This window comes from Heliangelus exortis, chromosome Z, assembly GCF_036169615.1.
Source record: "Heliangelus exortis chromosome Z, bHelExo1.hap1, whole genome shotgun sequence".
Lineage (NCBI taxonomy): Eukaryota > Metazoa > Chordata > Aves > Apodiformes > Trochilidae > Heliangelus > Heliangelus exortis.
Genome location: NC_092454.1, coordinates 39,639,741 through 39,665,083, shown reverse-complemented (window position 1 = coordinate 39,665,083; position 25,343 = coordinate 39,639,741). Strand labels below are relative to the sequence as shown.

The 25,343-nt window shown below is 40.7% G+C and overlaps 1 protein-coding gene across 3 annotated transcripts; it reads right to left on the bottom strand.

The window, feature by feature from the left end:
• HACD4 (3-hydroxyacyl-CoA dehydratase 4) lies at nucleotides 1-16,739 on the bottom strand. 3 transcript variants are annotated; one of them, XM_071730782.1, is made up of 7 exons: nucleotides 16,596-16,722; nucleotides 12,841-12,944; nucleotides 11,860-11,987; nucleotides 5,842-5,954; nucleotides 3,325-3,431; nucleotides 2,490-2,621; nucleotides 1-1,785 (listed from the first exon to the last, which is right to left on the bottom strand). In XM_071730782.1, the coding sequence occupies exons 2-7, from the start codon at nucleotides 12,935-12,937 to the stop codon at nucleotides 1,697-1,699; spliced, it is 666 nt and encodes a 221-aa protein (XP_071586883.1). In that variant the 5' UTR covers nucleotides 12,938-12,944; nucleotides 16,596-16,722; the 3' UTR covers nucleotides 1-1,696. The 3 variants fall into 3 exon arrangements, with proteins under 3 accessions (XP_071586883.1, XP_071586884.1, XP_071586885.1); XM_071730783.1 differs by having other exon boundaries at nucleotides 11,860-11,957; XM_071730784.1 differs by lacking the exons at nucleotides 11,860-11,987; nucleotides 12,841-12,944 and having other exon boundaries at nucleotides 16,596-16,739.
• Nucleotides 16,740-25,343: the final 8,604 nt, after the last annotated feature.

Sequence of the window (25,343 nt, the reverse complement as noted above, 5' to 3'; positions counted from 1 at the left end):
TGCATTTTGGGGGAAGAGTAGTTTATTGCCAATTAATAATAGGAGTATGGTGATCAGAGAGAAAGACAAAACCAAAACCACCTTTCTTCCATCCCTAGTGTCTTCCTAGGCTTACCTTCACTCCTTCATACCTGCCTCTACTTCCTTCCTCCCCAAATGATGCAGTGTGGGTAGGGAATGAGTATTGCAATCAGTTCATAAACCTTCATCTGTGCTGCATGTTCCTTTTCACACTGCACCCCTGCTCCAGGTTGGGGTCTCTCCCATGGGAATGAGCCCTTCATTAAATGCTTCAGTAAGCTGCAGCTGCAGCTCTCGATGAACTGGTCCAGCATGGGTTCTTTCTCTGGGATATAGTTCATCTTGAAAAGGCTCCTCCAGTGTTGGGTCCCTCATGGCTCACAGGTCCTGCCAGGAACTTGCTCCTGTGTGGACTCTTCCTGGGCTGCAGGGAAGAGTCTGCTCTTCCTGCTCTTCCTTCAGGGCACATCCACCCACTGCAGTGTGGGGTCCTCCACAGGCTTGAGTAGGCAGCTTTTCTGGTGTGATCCTCCAACATGATGCATCTGGCATGGGAAGTCCAGGTCATCTTTGCAGCTACCTCACTGCCAAAGCCTTGCCATGTAGTATATATATACAGTATATACATAATATACTGCATGTCATGTTTCCTCATATGTAAACTCCAGGCAGTTTGATGACAAACACCTTTGACTGGATTTACAAGGGGGGGAAATGTCCCTGTTTCACACCTTTAGTATGTTATATAGTGGTTTGATGTTTTCTTATTCTGATTCTTCTTCAAAGCTGTCATCCTATTCAGCTAATTTATATGGTTTCTTCACATCCCACACTCAAATCAGTTTGGGTTAGACAGAAGTCCAATGCAGAAGTACTTTTGTTTCTCTAATAAGTTCTAAATTCCTGCCTCTATTTACAGTGCTTTCAAAAAAGAGTTAAAAAATCCAGGGTTGACCCTATACTCTGGCATGCATGGCCTTTTTGCTTATGATTTGCAAATACTCCAGATGGTCTGCAGGCATTGTGTTCCACAAATACTAAATAAATTAAAATGTGACCTTTCTGACTATTAAATATCCCCCTGAATGCAGTTGCCATAGAGGTTTAGCTACATTTCATGAAATCTTGTTTGGAAAAGTGAAGGTTGAACTAGAATATGAGGGATCCTTTTGTGAATGCCTGGGGCTAATCTGCATGTGATTCTCATAGGTTGCAAAATTTCCAGTTTCTCCTTGTTGACAGATTTCAGTTTTAGCCAAATTAGCATTTATATATAAGAGGAACAAACATGTCAGCCTAATATAGAATAACCTTGCTGATCGAATTATATTATCATTAGAGAATATCTGCTGTTAATAAGAATTAACACCAAAGTAAGGGTTGTTAGTGTAGTTTGGAGTAAACCCATTCTTCAATTGTTTTCAGAGTTCTCTGTGTTAGAAAAAAATACATTAATTTTTAAAACTCCTGTCATTGGAAGTCAAAACTTTAAAGTTTGTTATTTTGACTTACCCCATTTTTGAGGTGCATTAAAAAGACCTGCCTTTTCTGAAAATGCTACACAGTCAGATAATTTACATGAAAACAGTTTTGCATTGAAAACCTTTGTCTAAGTTCATTTTAACCTGTGATATACTGCAACCCACCAGGAATATATTCATTTCCAAACAAAATATCATCTTAGCTTCTTTTTTTTTTTAATGTTGCCAGTCCCAAGGTGTGCCTTCCTTTCAGAGAAGAGGTTTTGGATGATAAAGAACATACCTGAATCAAAACAGAAAATAGTGTAAGAACAAGGGAGAAGCATCCAAAGTGTCTTCAATTAATTTACAAGGAACAGGATAATCCTTCATCTGGCAACACTGCACAACTCCTTCCATAAACTTAGGAACAGAATACAGCATCACAAAGATGAGAACCTTTAAATCTGTGTTACAGTCAATGACAGAAAGAAGATTTGGATGTAACAGCAAAATTCTGTTCAGATTTTTCAGAAGTATTTTGTGGGAAAGAAAAGGGGTTTATTTATGTGCAAGTTTTGACACAAGCCCTTTTTGCACCCCTTTGAATAACCCAAATGTAGAAGTCTTAACTTAGATATAATTTCTTACACCAGCAAGGAGGCATGAGTGAGGATGGCACAGAGTGGGAGTATGATCAAATGGGAATGGGTTTAAAAAAAAAAAAGCAAACTTCAGTAAGTGGCTGTAAGGCCAGGATCATTGAAAGACTTTTAATGTTTTTTATTTGTATTTTTATGCCTCACACATTATATCTTCCAAATTCAATCATTTGTACTTGAAAGACATGGGAAACCCAAATAGCTTGTAATGAACTTCCCTGCAGGGATCTGCAGGAGATGCAGTAGAATTAGAGTCTGTGAAAAGACCAATGCAGATTTGATTTTTTGTTGCCATAGGCATCCAAGTTGCATTAAGACTCAGCTTTCTGAAACATGAGACACTTACCTACAAAGAGCACTAGCAGGTACATCTTCAGAACATACGGGAAGTAGATTGAGAAGGTGAATGGAAATGGTAGCTTGGTGGAGTATGTGCCAAAGGATTCAAAATAAGGCAGTGATACACAAATTGCAAATGCTGTAAAATGACATGATAAATCTCTAGTCAAAAGGCGGTGCAAGATCATCTAAAAGCTTCATGTGAAAGTCAGTAACATTTAAGGCACAGATAGCTATATATATAGTCCGTGTTAAATTCACAATGTCATTTATACGCATATACACATTATTTCCTCCTTGAGTTCAGTTTTGTAGATATGAGGTAGTAATTTCTCTTAACACCACCACATTTCCTATTCCTATTCTTAGTGCTCATTTCCTATTCAATAACAGGTTCTTTTCTGTCCTGTGCATGTCTCAGTGGGCACATTTTTTAAGTATATGATACACTGCTAAGTATGGCCCGAGCCATTAGGGTGAGCCTCAGCAGGAAAGAAGGCAGCTTTGGGGCTTGCTGTCTAATGTAGTCAGTCTGGAATGGGGGAATCTCTGTGTCTTCTGGAAAGTATTTTCCTGCTTTGTCCAGAAAAAATTATTTAGTCAAAAAAAAACAAAACAAAACAAAACCAGGCATACAAATGCCAGGGAACCCATATTATGGAAAAAGTACAGAAAGGAGACAGGTAGGTGTAATTCAGGTTAGTATGAGAGTACATAAATATTTATCACTGCTTAGGCAACACAAACAGAAATGTCTTCAATGCAAATGACAATTGAACAGAATAAATTTTGCTGAAGAAGACAAAGGAAGCAAGTCATTGCTACCTTTCCCATCTCCTTACCTTTAGCCAGAACTGAAAGGGGATAGAGTGGGATGCACAGTGAGAAATTGAGCCATGTCAGTGGTAGGTAGTGTATTCCCATCCTTGATAACATGTTGTACGTGTACCTGCAACAAGAGGAACAGCAGATGACCTCAGAAGGAGTGATTTTTTATGTCTTTAATATAAAGACATAATACTGAAAAATCAAAGGGAATTGCAGAAGAGCCTGGAGCTGTCTGAGAAGATCTCAGATCAATATGGCAACAGTTGTGTTCAGGCTCTAGTTGCTGTCCGAAAGTAGAGGGTTCATCAGTTCAGGAGAGTTGTCAGTGGTGCTACCCCTCATCAGGCAGGCAGCAATTCAGCCCTTCATCCTGAAGGCTGGCAGGAACCATCATGATTTCATAGAGGTACATCAGAAAATGGATTTCAGGAAGGCATGCTACAACTGAGAAGGGATGGCAGAACATGACTGTTGTGTGGAACTGAGAAAATGCTGATTTATGATCACTGAACTAGCTAAACCACTGCTGGAGGAGGAAAACCAACTAGGTAATTGCCGGTACCCAATCTTCTGCAGTACAGCTGCCCCTTCTCTGGACCTCAGAAGGACTAGTAGGAGCCAAGAAACAAAAAGTTGGTCTCCAAGGTATTGCAGTATTTTATTTTGTGGCTGTTACTGGTTCTCACTTGGAGACCAGAATGTCCAGGACTTGGGCCTCCAAATGTAAGCTAACCCTAGCTAGTCTGATCTAAAAGTTGTACAGCTTCTCAGACACAGTTGTACAGCTTCTGCAGAAATGGGTCTAACTGCATTTTTGGTCAGGAATGTTGCCCTGTGGGCTTGCTAGAGATATGAAAATAAGGATCTGTAAGCCACTGTTATCCAGTACTGTTTCTGACAAGTGGAACTAATATTAAACAGAATTTCTATATTCCCTTCTTATTAATTCATTTGACTAATTTTGCATCATTCCTGGACTGCTGAAGAGTTTGATAAGCTATAAACATACTGTTGTCTCTCAAGTTTGCTCCCTGTAATCTTAGGATTGTCTCCATTTTTTTATTATTATGGCTTTTAGATCATCATATCAACCCAAAACAAAAAGGAAACCATTAATCCCTCCCTTTACACCTTACACCTTGGAAGAGGCAAGGAAGATCAGATACAGAAAACCTTGCAGAGTTTGCTCTCAGTTTGAGTTTGCTACCAGCGAACAGAGTTTGCTATCATTAGCCATAGTGCACAGGATAATTATGCTCCTGAAGAACTATATGTAAGGCATCAAGACTAGTTGGCTGGAGGATACACTTTTAGACATGACCATTTCTTTGAGATGTTAGGACATGGCATCAATGCTGTAAAATAAATCAAGAATTCTAAATCAGTTCGAGTTGTATTATGTCTTATTATTTGAATAGATCATTTTTTACTGTAGACCACAGTATCTTGGATATTAAATGGCTGCTGTTACTCCTATGATGCTGGACAGGGTTCTTCAGCAATGATAGAAAAAGATGATGTATTGATAGGACTTGTACGAAATCAGAGAACTTTACATCCAGTATTGTTTACATTTTCAGCCTCTCTCCAGCTGCACAAAACCCTTTCATTTGAGATTAGGGTCTACTATTTTGGCTTTACAAACTTCAAGAAGAAATGGAATGTAGAAATAACCTGAATAATTAATAAAAATAGTAGTTTAGTAACACGTGTAGTGCAAATACTCTGAAGCTGACTCAAAATTTTTCTTATCCATCCTGACACTTTCCTTTTTAAGATCTTTTATAATATATATTCCTTTCCCTGCCTAAACCCATATACCCCAGTCAGACTCCCAAGCAATGTATTTGAAACAGCAAAAAGTGATCTCAGCAGAAAGAAAAAGATTAAAAAATTTGCTCCTATACAGAAGCTGTCATGAGGATTTTGTCTTATTAAAATGTGTCCTAATTCCATATGTCTTCCCAGCTGTAAGTCTACATACTGAGACCCATAGAGGCCTAAGTTACATTTAAGAAATATTAGCAACTACAGATACGAATGCAAAAGTCAGTAATGTAAAATTTTCACCATCATACTTTTACATGGGGAGTAAAATAAGAATCAGAATAATCTTTTTGTATTAGTAAGAAGCTCTGCCAGTGCTGCCTTACTGTGCTGTCAGCCTTGGATTGTGAGTTGCTAAAAAAAAAACAAAAAAAGAGAAAGTAATAGGATTGTAAATCACTTTCAAAAGTAGCTGTTCCCTAGGCAGCAGTTGTAATTTCCTTCTAAATTTTTGTTAAGAAGGTCAAAGCCTTTGAACAACAAATGTTACTACAATTTACTTCTGTAAGTCTGCCTCGAAAGTATGTAGATGTTTTAAAAAAAATTGCTAAGAAGCCTATAGATACTATATTTTATTTAAAATCAATAATACTCTTTTCCACCAATTTCAAAATAATTAAATGAGCATGCAGGACGTTCAGGGTGGGGTTCTGCTTGCAAGAATGACCTGTTTTCCCCCCATGGTTTTGCTGTTGACTCCTTACCTGACCACATCTAGCAAATTCCAAAGGAAAAATAAAACACACACAACATATTTTCCTTGAACTTCTTCCTGACTGTTGATCACAACAAACAGGATGATTATTCTCTCAGTGATCTGAAAAGAGAAAGAGTGGGGAATTCAGGTAACACATTCTATAGCTGTTGTATCTGTGCTGCTTTTGCAAAGCTGGAGGCCACAGGGGAATCCACTTTGCCCCAGTGAATGTGTTGCTTCTTGCCCTGCTTTTGTCCAAAACCCCATCAGCCTCCAGCTCAGGCAAGTGGAAACTTGCCTGCAGCACCGTGGTCCTGCTATGGAAAGGCTGATGGTTTGCTTGCCAACAGGCATGACTTGGTTTTGTTGCCCAGAAACCTGTGGATGAGCCAGCTGAGGTCACAGGAGCAAGGACTTTTTCACCCATTTTCCCCGTTTTGCTCGTAGGATAAACTTCCTCACTTCATGGGAAGCTCTGGGAGGCAGGGGGCCCTGGGGTGGGAGCTATGCCTGACACTGCTGATCTCACAGTTCCACCCTTGCTTTCCATAGCTTGGAGATCTGTGTCACAAGGGATCTTGCTCACATAAGATTTGCAGAAAGGAGGACGAGAAGTAGAACTCCTTCTTTTTCTTTCCTTCTTCTGGCTAGGAGCAGTGGGTTTAAGCTTGTCATTTATGTGAATCATAAGATTTATGTCATAACATTTTTCTAGTGGTTGAATGTTATCTCATCCACGAGGTTCATGATTTTATCCAACACACAAAGAAGGCATTTACAAACAAGATATAAAAGTGTCTCCCGCTTAAAAAAATATTTTGGCAATGTAAAAGTTCAAGACATTAAAAAGAAGTTTGTCTTTTTGCAGATATCTTGAACAAGTTTCCTATCAGTATTCATGCCCTATCCTGTAAAATAAATATACCTACAGTATTCAGCTGCCAATAGTTGCTTTTGAAACTCCGCCAGAGTGGTACCAGTTTACTCTGTATTTGAAGGTTTTGAAGGAGAAAGCATACAACTATTTAGTTGCTATGAATCACTACAGCTTCACTGGGGTTTTTTTATACCCACTATCCTCTTTCCCATAAGGTGCCTTATGTTTAATGATTTTATGGGTTAAGATGTAAAGTCATTAGAAAGTCATTAAATGAAAATGGATTAACAATGTGGTTTTAAATTTTCCCCTTTCTTCACTGGTTTCCCCCTTTCCCTTATTCCTGCCTTAAAAGAAATAAGAACTTGGCCTCTTAGCAAAATAACATGGTAGTTTTGCTTCATAAGGTTTACCAGTTCCTGCTAAGAACATTCTGGCTATGGACTCGTTTTGCAAACAACATCTGCCAGATAAAGCATCCATGCCTTCACTAGTCAGCAAAATTATGTGAGAGCAACTTTTCATACAGAAAGAGAGTATGTCCATCCCCTAAGGATCAGATTCTTCATCTTGAAAAGCACTGAGGGACCACAGCAGGTAAAAATGGTTTTGTTGCCTCTCACCCTGCCCTGGCTGTCATCTCGTGCTCCTGATCCCATTGGTCCCTAATTGAAGAAGTGATTTTTAAGAAGGTTAGATGTTGATAGACTTCTGCATAGACAGGCCAGGAAACAGAAAGTGAGAGGTAATAAGTTTGTGCACTGATGATGAGGAACCTGACAAGAAAATGGGGGAACTGGAAGTATTGATATAGGATCTGAAACCAGATGCAACAGAGATTGGAGAAGCATGGTGGGACAACCATCACAAGAGGGAAATCAAAACACAACAGTGTGAGCATTATACAGGATTGTGTGCTGGAGAAAATAAATAAAACAGGACCTGGGTTAAAGTAATTTCAGCAAAAGGTGGTATAACAATGGGTTATTGGTTGTGTGGGTTATTACTGACCCTAAAATCAGACTGGGATCTGCAGAGAGTAATGCAATATTGTTAATATGAGAGATATCTCAGGGAATTGTCTCACCTAGAGACAAAAAACTTGTCATGATAATGAAAAATTGGACATGGACATATTTTTAGATTTGAGAGATGGCAGACTGAGCAGTCACTTATTCTTCAAGAGATGGCTGGGTGGAAAAGTGCTTGCAAACAGCATCAGTCAAGTGGTCAGACTGTGTAAAGTAGGTTAAGCACCTGGAAGAGCAGGGAGGTGGACCACAAGGCAAGCCACTTGCAGGTCTTCTGTTCCTGGTAGACTGTAGCCTCAGCCAGCCAGCAATGGGATGCATTTAGCAGCCTTTGGCCTTGCTCTGAAGCTCATCTGTGAGCAGGGCAGAGGCCTGGATGCAGAGGACAACTGTGATGTCCTCATAAAGACAGACAGTGGCATCCTACATCTTTCCTGTGTGAATTGGGTGGCTGCCTTCCTGCTTGACTTCCCCAGAAGACAATGTGCTCTTTTCTTTCATAGCACTCATACCTTTCAGATAACTCACACAAATCAAAGGTACATGCAGGGCTTAGAGGCCAGGAACTTCTTCAACAAGTGACAAGGCAAGGTACTATTTGAAGAAGCGGAGAGCTCAGTAAGTGTGGATATTGTGCCCCTATATACCCACATCTGTGTATGTATGTACATGGAATTATGTACATATATAAATACACATATATGTATGCATATGTGTGCTTATATACACATGCATACACACAGACATATATAACAAGCATGTGCTGCTGCTCATCCACATGTCGTTTATCAGGGTTATCAGACCATGCATGAATGAAAGTAAGGTATTCTCTTTTTCTGCTCTTGCTTTTTCTTAAAACAAACAAACAAAAAAAACCCCAACAACTAGAAGTCAGTCCTATGCTTTCATGTTCATAAAAATGAAGTATGTGCTGACACCTCAGAAAGCATAAATACAATGGTTTCATTTTTCATTCCTTCAATTGTTCTTTGTGTTAAAACCAAACTGGAATTTCCTTTCTTTCCCAGCACTGGTCTCTTACAGCATACAGCAAGCTCTGTAGAATAGCATAAGTTTCCACAAAGCAGCCCTGGGCATTTGAAGCATGTAAGTGAAACAGAACAAATTAGAATAACGTGGTTAGGGCAAAAGCAGGCAGCATATTCACTTCCATTTTTTAATTACCATGACTGTGCAGTATTGGACTTGGAACCTGAAACCCCTAGCTCTTTGATCTAGTGAAGACTAAAAAAAAAAATAAAATAAATGCTACTAAATACTTAGAATACGTTAAAAATTCATGTTCTTATTGCAAAGCTGTAGTATATAGCTTTTGGTCTGGTAAATCCAATCCTGTTTGCATGGGATAAAGAACTGCTGTTTTGTCCATAAAAACACCAGTATCTTCTTCCATCTTTTCTACTCTCTCCCTTGCTAAAGTACCAGTCCTATCAGGCTTTTTTCCCTGGCCAGAGGAATAAATTTCATTATTGCCTGTTCTGGCAACTGCAGTGGCATGTGACAAGTTTCCTGTCCTCCTCTCAGTAATTCTACCTGCAAATGCTCTGAGAGTATTTTATTCACCAACTTTGTAATCTTCCTCCAGAGCATCCATCACACAGGATTTGTCTTTTCTTCATGGTGTGACATAGGCTTGGCATACCTAGCCCTTCTCAGATGCATGGTGGCCTTTGTCCTTCAATCTGGCCATACTGAATGTTTGGGTTTTTTTCCCAGAAAACACCTCTGAGTTTGCTTTTCCACTCTCTATAATAAAGTGCATCCCAAAGTGCTTCTTGTAAATTCTACTAAACCACAGTAAATGGGACAGTAGATAGAGAAATGCTTCATTCAAAGTCTGGATGAGTCTTCTTAAATCTTCCCTCTGCTATACACAAAGCAACCAACCACCACAGCAGTGCTTTCACAGCTTTTTTTAGTACAAGGTGGCATTAACTCCACCCATGTGCCTCCCTGACGTTGCCATTTTCTCACTCTCAAGATCACTGGGGGTGAACTTCACCGTGTGTGACCTATGGGATGCTTCTAGGGGTATATTTTAAGCTTGGAGATGGAACAAATGGTGGGGAAGCACAGCAGGGCAGCCACTGTCAAATTCTGTCAGTTTTACCTGTGCCCTAACGATGAGCAGTAGTCCAGCAGTATGGCAAGCATCTTAAACTGTCCTTCCCAGGTCATTGTGGAAAATACCTGTTTGGGTTTTTTTTTTTTTCTGAAGGGGCCAGAAGGCAAGTGTGGCAAGGCACATGGGAGTATTTCATAGAATCATAGAATCATAGAATCCTAGAGGTTGGAAGGGACCTCGAAAGATCTTCTAGTCCAACCACCCCTGCCAGAGCAGGGCCACCTAGAGTACATCGCATAGGAAAATTTTATTTGCACAAAACTGTTTAGCCTGCACTCTCACAGCAAAAAGCAGGGCAACACAAGTGAAAGCAGAGTTTACACCAAAGAATTTGTACACCTTGCTTGGACTGCATGAGACTATGGTTAATGTCAAGGCAAGGAAGTTGTATTTGCAGTGAGAGAGCACTTCAGTAAAGAACCAAGTAAGGATCCAAAGATATCTCTGTTGTCAGGCAAGTGTTTGGAGTCACCATGTTGTAGTGTTCTCTAACCCACTTTCTCCATACTGGCTTGGAGAGCACTGCAGAAGTTGCACTGCCCAAGAGAGGTCACAGTTTTGTTGCTCAGAACGTGCATTTCATACCTAGCAGCTTTTGTGGTGACACAGAGAGCTGTGTTTGTGCAGGCTTCCCTGATCTCTTCTTCCATGGGGCTGGGTAGGAAAGGAATGGTTTATCTCAGGCCTGGAAATGTGTAAACTGTGCCAGGGAAGGCCTTGCTTTAATGACTATTATTTCTCTCTAAGAGATGGCATGAAATTTGTTGCAGGACACGTTTTGTAGAATACTTCTTTTTTTCCCCTAGATTAGTGTAAAATCATGTAGATTTAGCCAGGGGAAAAACAGTTAATTGCATTTTGACAAACTTGCTACCATACTTAGTGAGCAGAATAATGAACAGAGATTTGTATTAGTCAAGCAATTTCTAATGGAGATTTAAAAAGAGGAACATCTTCACCCATGCAATATGTCATTTGACAAAAACAGGCTATCCAGGAAACTAAAATCATGACTAGCCACTCTTAGTAATCTGCTTTCTTAGTGCTGAGAGCAATACCAGTTTCATCATTATTCAAATACTAAGGACTGGAAAAGTTTGAAGGTAAATGCAAGTCAACATTTTTACTTTTCCCAGTGCATTAAGAAAAATACCAAAACTTGACATTAGGTCCCAACAGAAATCAAGAGCGTGGTAAGAGAAACATCAGGGAATCTCTTGTTTTTTGTTATAGCATGTGACTATGTGATCTTTGGCTGGTTTTCTGCCTACAGCTGAACGTATGCCCTGTAAAACCCTTAAAATTGTCAGAACATCTGAATGTTGCCAGTTTCCCCACGTGTGGGTTTGAAAGGGCAGAGATCTCCTCCCAGCATTAGTTCTTCAGTCCCTTAATTTATCTTTCTTAATTCTTTTCTTTCCTCACCCCATGACTGCCAGCAACCCCTGTTTCAGGACACTGGATGTGCTGTGGTTTTCTCACTATCTCTCTGCTACCCCACAAAATGTTTCATGTGTTTGTCTAATAAGGAAACATGCAATTGTCCCTGAAAAAAATGGGATGGAAAAGAATTAGCTAATGAAACCTAGTCTCTGAAATGTTGTCTTCTGACTGTAAGCAAGCTGGCTAGGGAGGTAGTATCTTCAGCCACATATGCCACACTAGAAATGGGGGCTGCCCGATTCCTGTGGTGGCCACTCCTCTGGATGTCTCCCAGTTCCTTGCTGTTCTGGGCTGGGCATAGGGTGCCCACTGTTTAGTTTCACCCTAAAAGAAAAAAGGTTGAGAGAGAAGCTCTTCTCCAGGCAAGTTCTGAGGATTCAGTTCCTGCAGTTATCAAACCACCTGCAGGCCAAGCTTCCTGAGGGAGGGTGCAGGTGGAACATTCAGGGTAGCTCAGGTTTGTGCCCAGGGGTATTTATGTCTGAAGTGAGGAGGTTGTGGAAGGAGAGCCTTAAGAAATGGACTTACCTGCAGAAACCTAGGGAAGAGACGGCTTTTATCAATGCCAATAAGGATGTGTAGGATCTCCAGTAGAGAAAACAACTGGCAAAGACGCATTACAAGTCCTATGGAGTAAAATGTGTCGGCCAACGAATCTAAAGACAAAGTGAAGAGGAAAACTGGAGGGTGGTTGTGTAGTAAAAGTCTGGAACAGCTACTAGGTTTGCTCTTGCCCTGTCACCAGCAGAGATACCAAGAAATAAAGTTCTCACAGTACTAATCTTTTGGGCAGCAGAATCAAAGCTTTGGGGAGGGGAGGAAGCACTCCCTGACACACAGGCAGGAAGCTGAGAGAAGAGTGGGATCCCCCATACTTGATGTGCTGGCAAACACAGGATGTGTTGGTTCAGAGATATCACTTTAGAATATTTCTAAATATGGGAAAAGGTTGAGAAAATGAATGTCTAATTATGAGAAGATGTTGAGTTCCTGCCTGTATTGGTACCCATGGCACTTCCTAAAAGAAGCAGAACACAAAGCAGGTTTTTTATGTGTCTACGACTGTCTGCCATTATGAGTAATTTTAAATTAGTAGTCAGTAGCTTTCTATTTTTGTGTCTTAACCCCAGGTAATGGAAAATGCAATATGCTGTAATACAGAGGCATGTGCAATAACCACGAAGATAGTCCCTCCAGGTGGCCTGCGGTTAATATTCAATAAGATTAATATTCACCATAATGACTGGACCTAGTAACATTTAGGTCTATGTCTATATCAAATGTTACTAGTGTGCTGCTTAATATTAAAGCTCACTAGCAAAACAGCTTCATTTCTAATGAAATGCAGACAGACCATAAGTATCAGTTCATCCTTATTAATAGAAGAAACAAAACCTGTTTTCTAAATTACAGCTCCTGATACTGGATGTACTTTTTCTCTCATCTGATGTTTCTGTGTGTCATTGCCTCTTAAAATGCTTAAGGAAAACACATAAGGAAAACACATACCTTTTCCAAATGACATGAACCTGATGATCATATTTGTAAATATCCATGAATGTCCACAGAACTGCATTAAGTCATACACAAAGAGGTAGGTGTTCATGGTAAACCTGTGGAGGTGAAAATGATAAAGAAAACTGTATGAATTACTACAACACTCAAGCTTTCTGACCTGTAGAAATTACGCTGTCTGAGGAAATACTAGTCAGTCAAAGAAAAATAGCTGAAACATTAATGGATCGATGAAAACTTTCTGTGTTTTTCTGAGGAAAAACTCACTAAACTAAAGGCATCCTGGGGAGGGCTGGGATTCAAGCCTGAGCCCCTTGGCTTGGCTCTGCCTCAATGTGTGACTGGACTTGAGGGACTGCTGGGGTCACACACTGCTGAGAACCCTGGAGTCCCATGGACACCAGCCTCAGGATTTCTGCATGTGCATGAAGATTACCCTGTACTTACCAGAAGACATGCCCTCAGACAGCTTAAAGCACGATGCAAATAATTTGCAGTGTCCAGCAGAGAGCATAGTTTTAAGTATTTATAAAACTGTAGGTGAAGAAACAGGAAAGAAAACCATATTTCTATTTGCTTTCATTTGATGCAATCTGGAGGATACCTGTCTTTTCTTTTCCTATTTCACAAGTTTTCCAGAAAAAGAAAATCAGGGACTTTGTCTTGATGCACAGACTGTTTCAAGTTGCATGTAATAAAGTAGATATTCTCCTGTTGAAGTAGACCAACTTTTGTAGCCATCCTAAACCAAATTTTGTAGGTAGTGAGACTTTTTTGCAAAACTTCATAGGCTCTGGACATACTTTATTTCCCTTTCTTGTAAAAGTATTTTCTTCTGACTTATTCCACAGAGAGTCTGGCTGGTTCTGTCCTGTTTTTTAGGTGTGAAATAGACTATCTGCCTTTTGGGATAATGAATTTGTTAATTTTGTACTAGAATTTATCTCCTGTGTTTGACCAGTTAATTTCTGCCCCAATAAGTAGTTATATATCTTTAAGTTGCCCCTTGATTCAGTGTGTTCTTGTGATATGTCTGTGCCATCAAACTTGATTTTAGTTGCAGCTGTACATTAACAAAGACAGTGAACTTCAATATTTAGAAAAATCCAGATGTGATAAATGCATATACTTCATTCCCGGCCTCGGAGCAAGACCACAAATAACAACACACTTCTTCAAATTGACCCAGATAAACTCATCTTCTAAATTTTAAACTCCTAGGTTGTCTGCTATTCCTATCTTCACTTCTATTAGCACACAAAGATTTATTGGCATAACTTACCTCCCAAGAGACACCGGTGCCCTTGGTAATACAAAAATAAGACATATGAAACTCAAAGTGGGTTTCCCACTCACTTTAGGAAAAGCATTATACAACTAAACTGGACTAAAATCCAGTGAGCTCGATCAACATTGACCCAAAATCCCATCAATTTTGTTACTGAATGACACTTTGCTCTTTCTTGAGATCAGAATAAAAGATGGGACACTGTACCTTACAAAAAGGCAAAAACTTAAGAACATTGTCGGGATTTAAAAACAGACATTACTGGATGATTAGGAATTATGGTAATTGGCATGAAAGTTACAGAAACAGTTACAAAAACCTTGAGGCTTCTCAGTCAGGACCTCCACTAGTCTCTTGTCTGATACTGCCATATGGGCTTTGCACAGGGTGTCAGCTGAGCATATGGTTTCGTCTTCTGAAGTTTAGTTGGCTACATCTGTCTCTCATCCTCAGAACTTGTCTCTCAGTGATCTGGTCTAATTTTATGAACTTCTCCTCCATTGGCTGGCTAGAAAATTGTTGTCTTTACAACTCTTAAACTGCTTAATCTTGGCTAAACAGGGCATAACCAAGAGGACCTTTGTAAACACTGCTTCTCTCTAATTTGGCAATATGGCAGCTGTTGCAAATTAGAATTCATCATCCATTAAGGCTACTGGTGACTATTCAAACATACATATAGTGTTTGCATTTATCAAGAAGCCTATATTCCCAGTGAAGTATAGAGACGTGCTGTCGGGCAGCATGCTGGTGTCACCTGGGTGACCAATCCCAGCCCTAGCACCACAGCTCCCTCATTTGATGATGCTCTCCACTGTCTGAAGGAACAACCTGGATCTTAAAAGCAGGCTTCATTCTACTGTGTTAGTCACCACACAAAAAGTATCAAAGAGCAAACAGAAGCCCCTGACAGGGGTGAAGAAATCTGCGGAGAATAAAAGGTGATTTCAGTGTAATCAAAGGAAATGGATACGTAACTGGTTCTTTAAGGTCTTTCTCATCCAATGGGCAATTTTGTTACCTAAAGAACCAGGAACAGACTGCACCTGTTTCACTGTCCTAAGAGTTTTGTGACACAACAATAAAATTCAGCCATCTGGAAAGGTCACTGTCAGAAGAGATGGTCTCTAGTTAGATTTCCTGCTCCCCTCAGTTCACAAGAAGCATCGTTCCTCATTTACCCCACAGAGCCTGCTTCTGCAGCACCCTTGCAGACAATGCATCAACTAGAAATCCACTGGGCAGCTGTTCAGTTCTTGACTCTGCCTCAGACTTGCTGGCTGACCCTAAAAACCTCACTCAGCCTCCCTGGTGCCTGCTTTATAAAAAGTACTTGCGGCTCCATTTATTCCTTGTCATGGGCTCTGCTTTTTTTTTTGGAAGTTTCTTTCATTTGAGGACACGGGGGTACCACTGCACATTTCAGTACACTGCCTGTGTTGATGCCAGGACAAAGAAACTGATACGAATCTTGCAGTAGAGAGACACAGAATTCTGGAATCATTGTCAGTTGTAAGTTTGACATTACTTACTCTGGCAGATTTTATACCAAATACATGGAAATGCTAGGGATGCACTTATCATATTTAGAAACAGCTTTGTGTAGTGGAAAACATTACATGCTTTCTCTCTGTGCTGAAAACCTAGGACACTAGATGAAGCACAAGACCACTCAGAACTAGATGGTATCAACAGGATGGTCTCAAACATCCTCTTTTCCCACTTATTCTCCAGGGGAGAATTTTTACCACTGATACAGTTTTTAGCTTGCAAAAATTCTTTCCAATGGCAGAAAAATCACTTAAGTATAATTCCTGCATTTTTTTATTTTTAGCATGAGGCCTTCAGTTTATCTCTGGTAGGTATCATCTGAGGTAGGTGTGGAGATAGGTGCCCTCAGTGTCTGATGGGTGTTCAGGACCACGTGCACTTCAAGATAAGGAGACAGCAGAGCAGAGGCACCCAGCACAGGGCAGCCCTTGCCATGGCTTGGCATCCTTTGTAAGGTTCCAGGATGAAGGCCATGCTCAGGTCTCTCTCAGGGGTGTCCCACCCAGACCTGAATGAACTGAGGCACTTCCTTCTCTTCAGAGATACTGTACTCTGCTGGGCTTCCCTTGTTGGCCACACATGAGGAAGCAACCCTCGCACTGAAACCAGAGAGCAATGTTTTGTTTTTTTCTTTTTTCTTTCTTTCTTTTTTTTTTTTTTTTTTCAGGAAAGGTCTTCTCAAAAAGCCCCTCCACTAACATGGTTTCCTCCTAAGTCATCCTGATCTGAGCTTCTACCCCTCCCCCCTTTCACTCTCATGACAAGCAGCAAGCACTATATCACAGAAGCAAGAAAACTGCTGAGAACCGGTACAAAAAAATGTGCTTTTCTCTCTCAGGCACATCCCACCCCATTTTATTTTCCCTTTCCATTTCAGCAGTCTAGGTCACCTGTGCTCACGAGATGTTACCTGCTGCAGGGGTCGGATTGCTGCTCCCGCTCCTGGTCTTTCTCCTTTTTTCTCTCTACAGCTGTAACAGCTGTTTGTTAGGAGATCAACCTTCCTCTTCCCTCTTCCCCCACCCTGCGACGTCACCATATGTAGCACTAAGCAGGAACAACACTGCACGTCCCGAGAATGAAGTTTCTAACCCCAAATACCTCTACTCAGTTGTTCCTGCTCCTCATCCAGCTCAGCCTAGCTGAGTTTAGCCTAACCTAACCTAACCTAACCTAACCTAACCTAACCAAATTGTTTTCTTGATAACTGTTAATTGCTACTTGTTTCTTGTTAATTAAAACATACAAACTTTATCTCTTAACCCAGAGCAATACTTTGAATGATCGCTGCAGAAGAAATTTACGATTTAAAAATTTGTTTTCCTTCTCTGTTTAAATCACCGGCACTACAGTAATGCTAACAAGACTTCCAAATGATAAGGCAGGCTGGGAGCATAGCATAAAAGAAGCACTTTAAATTACTTCAGATATAGAGGAAAGAATTTTCTACTTCTTAACTTAGAAATATCTATTATTCATGCCCCTGTGAAATATGGGCACTGCTGGCACAGGAAAGGTATGTGGGCATCTTCATTTACTTCTGCCCTTATGTGTTTGGGGTATCTCAGCATAAATCAGAAGAAGAGGAACTGTCATAACCTGTTTATAAACTCCCTTCTACCAACAGAGAAGTTTTCCCAATGGCACTCATGTTGAAGGCACATCCTGTCCTACAGTGATACTTGAAATGTGATGTTACGACTGATGTCGCCAAGGACAAAATGAGCATAGATGTTGTGTGTAAGTACAGAAAGTCTGGGAAATAAAATGTGCCTTACTGGGTCTTATCCCTGCTGAGAGTCGTGCTGAGCTTCTAGCAAGAACATCTCAGTTCCTTGTGGTGTCCTGGAGACGTGACAAATGCCTTCCTGGCAAGTGGGAGGTTTCCTGGCAAACACCGTGGTACACTGTATTTTTCCTGATTCTCTCTGCCACCTGGGACCTCAGCAGCAGGGTCATGCATTCATGCCTGGCTCTCCTGCTGGTGTGGCAGCTCACTTTTACTGCCTAAGAATCATCACCTTTTTCTAGGCTAAAGAATGAATTCTTTCTTGGAGGAAACAATAAATCAGTGTTAAAATAAAGAGTTAAACAATGAAACAGCTATTGGAAGGCTCAGCCCATAGCTCTTGCAAAACAGCTCCCAGCCTGCCTGTTGCTGGAAGATCTGCCAGCATGACTAATACTGCCAGGAGCAGAGCTCAAGACTGTAACCAGATCCAGCAGCTGAAAGAACAGCTCGTTTCAAACATCAGGAAAATACTGTTTAGCAGCAAAGCTCTCCTAGATTTGTGATGTGCAAAGTCCATCTTGTGGGCAGATGCCAAACTAAAGCCCTCCCAGATGACAAGGACAGGAAACTGAGAGCTTCACACCACTTCCCTAGTGCTGCTACACCCGTGGCAGGGCCAGGCTGGAGGTCTGGGGACATCTGGGGCTGCCTTGGCCCCTGCACCAGCCAGCACTGCTTCAGAGCAAAGCAGCCCCTGCTGAGGAAGTGGTGTCCATCACTAGAGTGTTTTGAGGGCTTTCTTTTGACAACAGCTTGGTTCTGTGGAGTGGGGGCCCAACACTTGCTGGAAAAAAAAAAACAACAAACACTCCAGGTAGATGGCATGTGAAAAGAATGATGTTCTCAGAAAGCAAAGGTATTGGTGACCTACAAGCCTGCCCTAAGATGAGGAACGAGGCACTGCAAGGGGAAAAGACTAAAATTTGCTTCAAAGGTGTTTTTCTGACCTGAACTATAATGCTAATTAATGCATTATAAATGCATAAATGCACCCATCTGAGTGGCAATGCACTGCAGCTGTGGAGCCAAGGTACAGGGCTCATATATCTACTGTGACACGGATGCTCAGATTCTTCTCTGGGAGATGCAGAATGCTCTTCAGCCAGTGAGTTGCAGTAGATCTGGCCAACCAAACCTGGTGCTAGTCCTAAGGATCTGTTTTGCACAAGAAACATCCTCTGTGTTGAAAACACATGCAAGGTCTCTTTAGCAGTGGGACTTGCAGTGGTGTTTTTGTAGTGAAGTGGCCTGAGGGTATGAGAAAGGAAGATCAGTAACAAGAGCTAGCAGCTTTCATGAGATTAGACCAAAATGGGAATGCTTCCAGTCACACAGGGTTTGAACAAAGGTTTTTGTGCTTTTAACCTTTTTTGTAAGCTGAAAAGACATTCAACTAAAAGCAAGTATTAAATTACACTATCAGGACACATGCTAGCTGGATATGGTAAGACTAGAATAAGTCCTGAAAAAAACCTCTAGCTTTTATTTCTGAAAAATAAACTTTCCTCTCTACTCCAGGTGCTCCTAGTACAGACAAAAATCTGCCTAGAAACCATGAAGTGAGCAGAAAAAAAATTACTTGTATATAATTGCTAGAATGTCTTAAAACAAATTTCATCAGCAGCACATGTTGAGCCTGAGTCTCCAGGATTTCTCGAAGTCTAAATAGATTACTACCATGTTTCATTTTCCTGCATCATGAGGTGGGAAAAACATGTTTTGTCTGGGCATGGTGCTTGTGTGAGGAACCATGGCAAGGGGATATTTTATGCATTAAGCTAAAGCATAAAGCACTGAAATATCTCATGTGATCTAGAAAGAATCTCATTATCTTCAAATAAGAAACATCACCAGGATAAAAAATCTGCTCCTTTTATGCACAATGTCCAAATGTTTGCTATGAAAGCAATATGCAGATCCGTTTTAAGAAAAGAAACCATGCATTGTCAAATTAATTTTCAGTGTTCCTCACTGTTAACTTCGTGTCTCCTTTCATCCATGATTAGATTTTTTGGCCACCTTAATTTGAGCCCTTTATCTGGCCTGTGGATTAACACTAGTTAAACACTGGTAAATCACATCTGCAAAACATGTGTTTAATCAGAAGCACACACCTGAGTGCTATTGACTGCAGTTAAAGCAGAATCCTGGGGTGTCTGGGGGTGGTGGGGTTGACCTGCTGCAGTGCTGGACTCCTTTATTTCTCACCAGGAGGCAGAACATTCTCAGCACTGGATGGTGTTTACATCCTGAGACCACAGCTTCCAGTGAGAAAAGGAAGGCTGCTTGGAGGAACCCAAGGAAGAAAAGCCATCTTCTTCACACTGCAAGGAAGTAATGGGTAGAAGTGTCAATGCTTTTGTTTATACTCTCAAACTGGACAAAAGAGGAAGCAACAGCTGTGCCATCTGAATGCCTCTCACACCCTGGAAATTTTGTAAATTCAACAGAGACCCTGGCTTGCAGGGTCCTGCTGCACATCAACTGGTCCTGCCTCACCAGAGCTGACTCAGCATCAGCTGACCGAGTAAGTCAAACCAGACAAAATCTTTGGTTGCTTTAGGATGAGGAAAGATGTACTGGATGAGCAAGCACTGAGCCACAAGGGTCCACCAAACAGATAAAAAGCTGGCAGGACTTTTATATTTATAATTTCACCATATGAAAAATGGGTGAAATTTAGAAATTCCTTTGGAGGAAAAAAAATGCCAGGCCATCTGTTTGGCTTTGGCCATATATGAGTGATCTTCTGGACAGCTCAGCTACAATGCAGGCAGGGGTATTTCAGAAAAAGCAAACTGGTGGCATTTTTTTGCCACCGCCCTACAGTTGGAGCAGAACAAGAGGAAGGGTTAGGGAAGCCAGACAAGAGCTTCCCAGCATCTCCTGTCCAGATCTTCCAAGATGTCACCTTATCCTACTCACTTGTCCTTCCTGGGAGCCTTTGAGGAACAGGTCATCTGGTCTCTAGATTGACCCTTGTACTCACAGTCAGCTCTACAACTCTGTAGGAATATGATGATTTTCAGGATTCACTGGTTTCAAGCACTGATCTCCCAAACTACAAATCACTGCCCCAGTTACCAGGTAGAGGTCATCAGTAGAAAACTACTGACTATGCCCTCAGCACAGAGTTAAAATGCAAACCATTGCCTTTCTGTAATACACCTTAATCCTGTTTTTCACAAGACTATTTCTATATGCAAGCAATTTGTTTTTGTGATGCAAAGGATGACTTCTTTTTAGTCTTTTTATTATAACCTGGCTCAACTGTTCTTAAAGAACTTGAGTCTACATATTCAGGGGCAATACAGTCTATTTTTTAGAGTAATTATCTTTTACAATTTAACTTCCTTACAGGTAATGTTGTAAACAGCATCACCCATTTTACATTTTTAAAAAGATACCTTTTATCCTTTAGTAAAGATTCCTGCTCTTCCTCCTCATTCCCTGCCAGCCTCTTTTCAGCAGAATGGGAAGTTCACTGGTTTCACAAAGGAGTCAGTGGAAGGATTAACTAAATATCACAGACAAACCCAGCTCTGAGTCATGCTTCTACAGTCTCTGTGCCTTCGAGTTCACTGCACTCAGCTTCATTGCTCACTAACACCCGTGGGCCTATCCACTAATAAGGAGTAATTACTGCTTGATGTAATGGGAAGTTTTCAAGTTCTAACCATTACCAAGTCTCTCATAATGCTGTGATAACAGCTTCTGACATTTTCTACAGGAAAGTGGTCTCAGTTCTGGTCTCCAATTTTGGGGAAAAGACCCCTTCAAACCCAAAGAGACTTGAAGAGACTGTAAAGAGAAAGTATACTGATTGCTTTAAAAGAGCAACATATAAAAAAATATTTGAAGTAAAAAAGGTGCTTTTTTTGGGTTTGGATTTTTTAATTTTTTTTTTAATAGAAGAAAATAATTTATTTTATAGAAAGATGGCCATCAAGTTATTTCCTTTCTGGGAAAATGAACTGTAACACACAGTGCTCCAGCAAAGTACAGAGGAAGTCGTGTAGGTTCTGGACTAACAAGATAAGAAATTTTAGGAATACAATGGACAATAAGAATTACAGTGAGTAGGCATGGTGGTAACTGGTTAGTAAAGGGCAGATATGCTATTTAAAATTCCAGTATTTAAGTTCCTTAATACAGATTTTCAGTTTGCAAATGCATTACCATGTTTTAAGTGGTATTTTGAGGAGAGGAATGTTAACTGCATTTACTACTAAAAGCAGATTATGTTATTTGCTTAGAAGACTGCATTCTTCATTGCTGAAGGTAACATAGTTGGAGGACCTTAATTCCAAGAACTTGGGCTTCAGAACATTGGTCTTAGATGAATCAACACTGCAGCCTCTTGTGGAGAGAACTGAGCCAGGACATGAATGTCTTTGTGCTCATCTCTTACCTCCCACCAACCATTGCTTCATCCTCAGCTCCCCCTGAAATGAAAACTGAGGCTTGCCAGGTCATGCAAGCTGGGGATTTCAATTTTAGTGTTGTATGGGGAGGAAAGGAATTAATCCAAGACACAACTAATGAAGAGCCCAAATTGTGTTTGGCAGCAGTGTGGGCTTGTTGGTTCCCTGCTGCAGTGGGGAGGTTCAGCAGAATGTGCTGTGGCACTGGCATGGCTGCAGGCTGAGGAGAAAGATTCTCCTCACTGTCCCTGCCAGGAAGCCTTGGAAGTGAAAAAGCCCTCGCAAGGTTTTCCTGATGTCAGGATTTCTTTATGTCAGCTGAAGTGTGGGAAATAATGATATAAAGTATTCATCCTTGCCTGAATGAGGATTAGTGGAAGATTTTTTGCTATTAAAAAGCACAGTCACATTACAGGAAACTATCAAATGCAGTCTTACTTGCTGTGTTCACCTGTGGTTTTTTTTTGCTTTGCAGTTAAGTTCTAAAGCAAAGTAAATTAATTCTGCTAGTCAAAACTGAGGACTGACACTTTCTTTTAAGATGTATTCTGGATCTTTGCCTCTCTCATTTCTTAATCTCTTCTCTGGTAGCTACCAGGAAGGACCCATCAGTCCTCCACACTGGGAGAGGGGAAAGAGTTTAGGGCTACCCCTGACTGCTGGGGAAGGCTGCGGTGGAAGGGATGAGGAATGACAAGATACAGCAGCATTTAGGCACCATGGGAGCAGTTCCTGATCCTCTCTCTAGCCCACGCCCCTCAAATCCTGGTGTCAATCTTCCTGCCCCTGGGAAGCCACCCCTGTAACTTCCTATTGATGCCCTGAAGGAGCTCACAGGCTCCTTCCTAGCATCAAGGGCTAATCCTGGATGATTGTTTGGAGAGTTATTTCCACAAGCTTTTGCCACGTTTTGCCTTGAGGGATTTTTTCCCTCTGTTTTTGGGTTTGCTGCTTTTTTTTTTTTTTTTTTTTTTTTCCCCATTTTGTTTGGGTTTGGTTTTCCAGTTTAAAAAGAAAGTATAGCCAGAGTGGGCAGAACAGGTCAAACCCATGGAAGAAAACCCATGTGAAGTACTGTGTCCAGTTCTAGAGCCCCCAAGACAAGAAAAATATGGAGCTTTTGGAGGGAGTCCAGAGGAGGGCCATGAAGATGATCAGAGGGCTGGAGCCCCTCTCCTGTGAGGTCAGACTGAGAGGGCTGGAATTGGACAGCCTGGAGAAGGGAAGGCTCTGGGGAGACAGCATAGCTGCCTTCAGCACCCAAAGGGGCCCTGCAGGAAAACTGGGAAGGGAGTCATTACAGTGACAGGACAAGGGAGGATGATTTCAAACTAAAAGAAGGTAAATTCAGGTTTGGAAACTGGGGAAGCCTCCTGCTGGGAAGTGTTCAAGGCCAGGATGGGTGGGGGTCTGAGCAACTTGGTCTAATGAGAAGTGTCCCTGCCATGGCAGAGGTGTTGGAACTAGGTGATCTCTGGGGTCCCTTCCAGACCAGACCATTCTATAATCCTATGAATTCCCTTGGACAGCTGAATTTGACTGTAACCTGTGAATAATTTTTTCCGAAGTCTAGAAGTATTCCTCAGTCCACTGTAGCTTTTCTGAAATTTCCTGTAGGATTCAAGGTATTTGACCCCAGTCCTGCAAACCCACTCCAGAAAACATACTGCATAGATTCAACACTACTAAATCTATGTTAAATTTTCAGCTAGGATTTAAGACTTCACATTCAGTTTTTTTTATTTATTTATATTTGAAAAGAATGTATGCTAAAACCTATATTTTTCAATATTTATTTAATTTCTAGAAAAATATTAACTGGAAGAAATACCAGAGGGTTCCAGTTAACCAGAGGCATAATGTACAGCTGATCTGGTAACATAATGATGATGAAATACAGGCTGCTCAAAAATGTTACAATGGCAAGAAAAGAGAGGATCTTCTGACTCTTCAGCTTTCTTCCTTTACTTTAAAGACCCTTTAGCTTTTTTGATAAAGTGTAAGAATAAAACAAAAATATATTGGTTTCCTATTTTCTTTTTCCTTTTTATTTGTTGAGCAACTATGTTTGTTCCAGGGTCCCCGACTCTAAATGGGTCTTCTAGACATTGCCTTAGTACAAATAATGTCTATTACCTCACAGCTGGATGAAAAAGTAATTGAAATGAAATGCTGGTTTATGAGCTTCTGTCCATCGTCTCTGAGATCTTCTTCCTTCTCTCAATAATAGTTCATTTTTTTTCAGCTCCCTTCTGTGAACAAAATAGCAGTTTATTGATAAGCACCATGCTCATAAAGAGCTGAAACAGCTTCACCAAAATACATGTGCATTCATCTACTGTTCTTATGTTTGTCTATAATCTCACTTTGCCCTCTAGTGCCCATTCTGTTTTTTTCCTGCACTGCAAAGCACCCTGTATAGTGAAATACGCTGAAACATATGTTCACTTGGCAATGAGATTTTAAAGGATAGCTATGAGCTAAAAGGAAAGTTTAATGATATCAGGGTTTCTGAACAATTACTGGGCCATGAATTAATATATTTCCACTGCAGGCAAATGAGGCAATGAAAATGAGGCAACGAAAAATGTTTCTTTCATGAGAAAGAAACAAATTATTCTGTGCTATCTCCAAGTTTCAGGAGGGATGAGGCCATTTCACTGACAGTATACTGCACTGAAGAACCCACCTTGGATATCAGAACCAGAAAGATTAGTAGGCTGAATGTTCTTTTATTTTACAGGCTTGAAGAGATGCAAAAGCCAAGAAAGCAGAAGAAATAAGATTTGAAGTAGTCTTGCATTGTGGCCATTCAAAGTTCTGTTTGATACAAATCCCAAGAAATACAAGTTTTGCTGTAACATTTGTTGCAGGGCATCACATGGTGGAAAAACAGCTGATACTTGGCTCTGTTTTTTCAGTCCATTCTGTTCTCTGGATCAGGCTATTGTCAAATGGTTTCACTTCTTCTATTTCAGCTTCAGACCTGATATACGTCTCTTTTCACTTCTTAGACTTGAGGGACAGAAAGGAAAGTATACCCTGAAAAAGAGACCTGCATCATAGATTTGGCACCTGAGATCTGGTGTACCATAGCTATTGTACTTACCAGTCAATTTTTTTTTTCTGGATGTTTCTTTTTATTATCACCTTTCAATAGTTATACTCTCAATAGTTGGAGGGCAGAGAAAAGTTATACTTGTTTCTCACCTGATGCTTAAAACAACTTCTAGCAATTTCACCCCTCCAGGGCTAGCATCACCTCCTCTTGGAAGCCACAGATATGCCCTCTCCTCTGTTCTTTATGCCAGACCCAGATGCCTGTGCTGACTGTACGTCAGCCTTGGACACAGGAAATAAAATTTTAAAGCTTTTTTTTGTTTTGTTTCTATTAAATTTTTGTGAATATTAATTAAGCAATAGAACCTGGATATAGAGCTGT

Excerpts from the sequence above, each read along its gene's own strand:
- HACD4 (XM_071730782.1), bottom strand. The coding sequence starts at position 12,937 with ATGAACACCTACCTCTTTGTGTATGACTTAATGCAGTTCTGTGGACAT. Across the intron at positions 11,988-12,840 it reads GTTCATGTCATTTGGAAAAG|ATTCGTTGGCCGACACATTT; the intron begins GTATGTGTTTTC and ends CTTTGTCTTTAG. Across the intron at positions 2,622-3,324 it reads CCTTTCAGTTCTGGCTAAAG|CATTTGCAATTTGTGTATCA; the intron begins GTAAGGAGATGG and ends GTCATTTTACAG.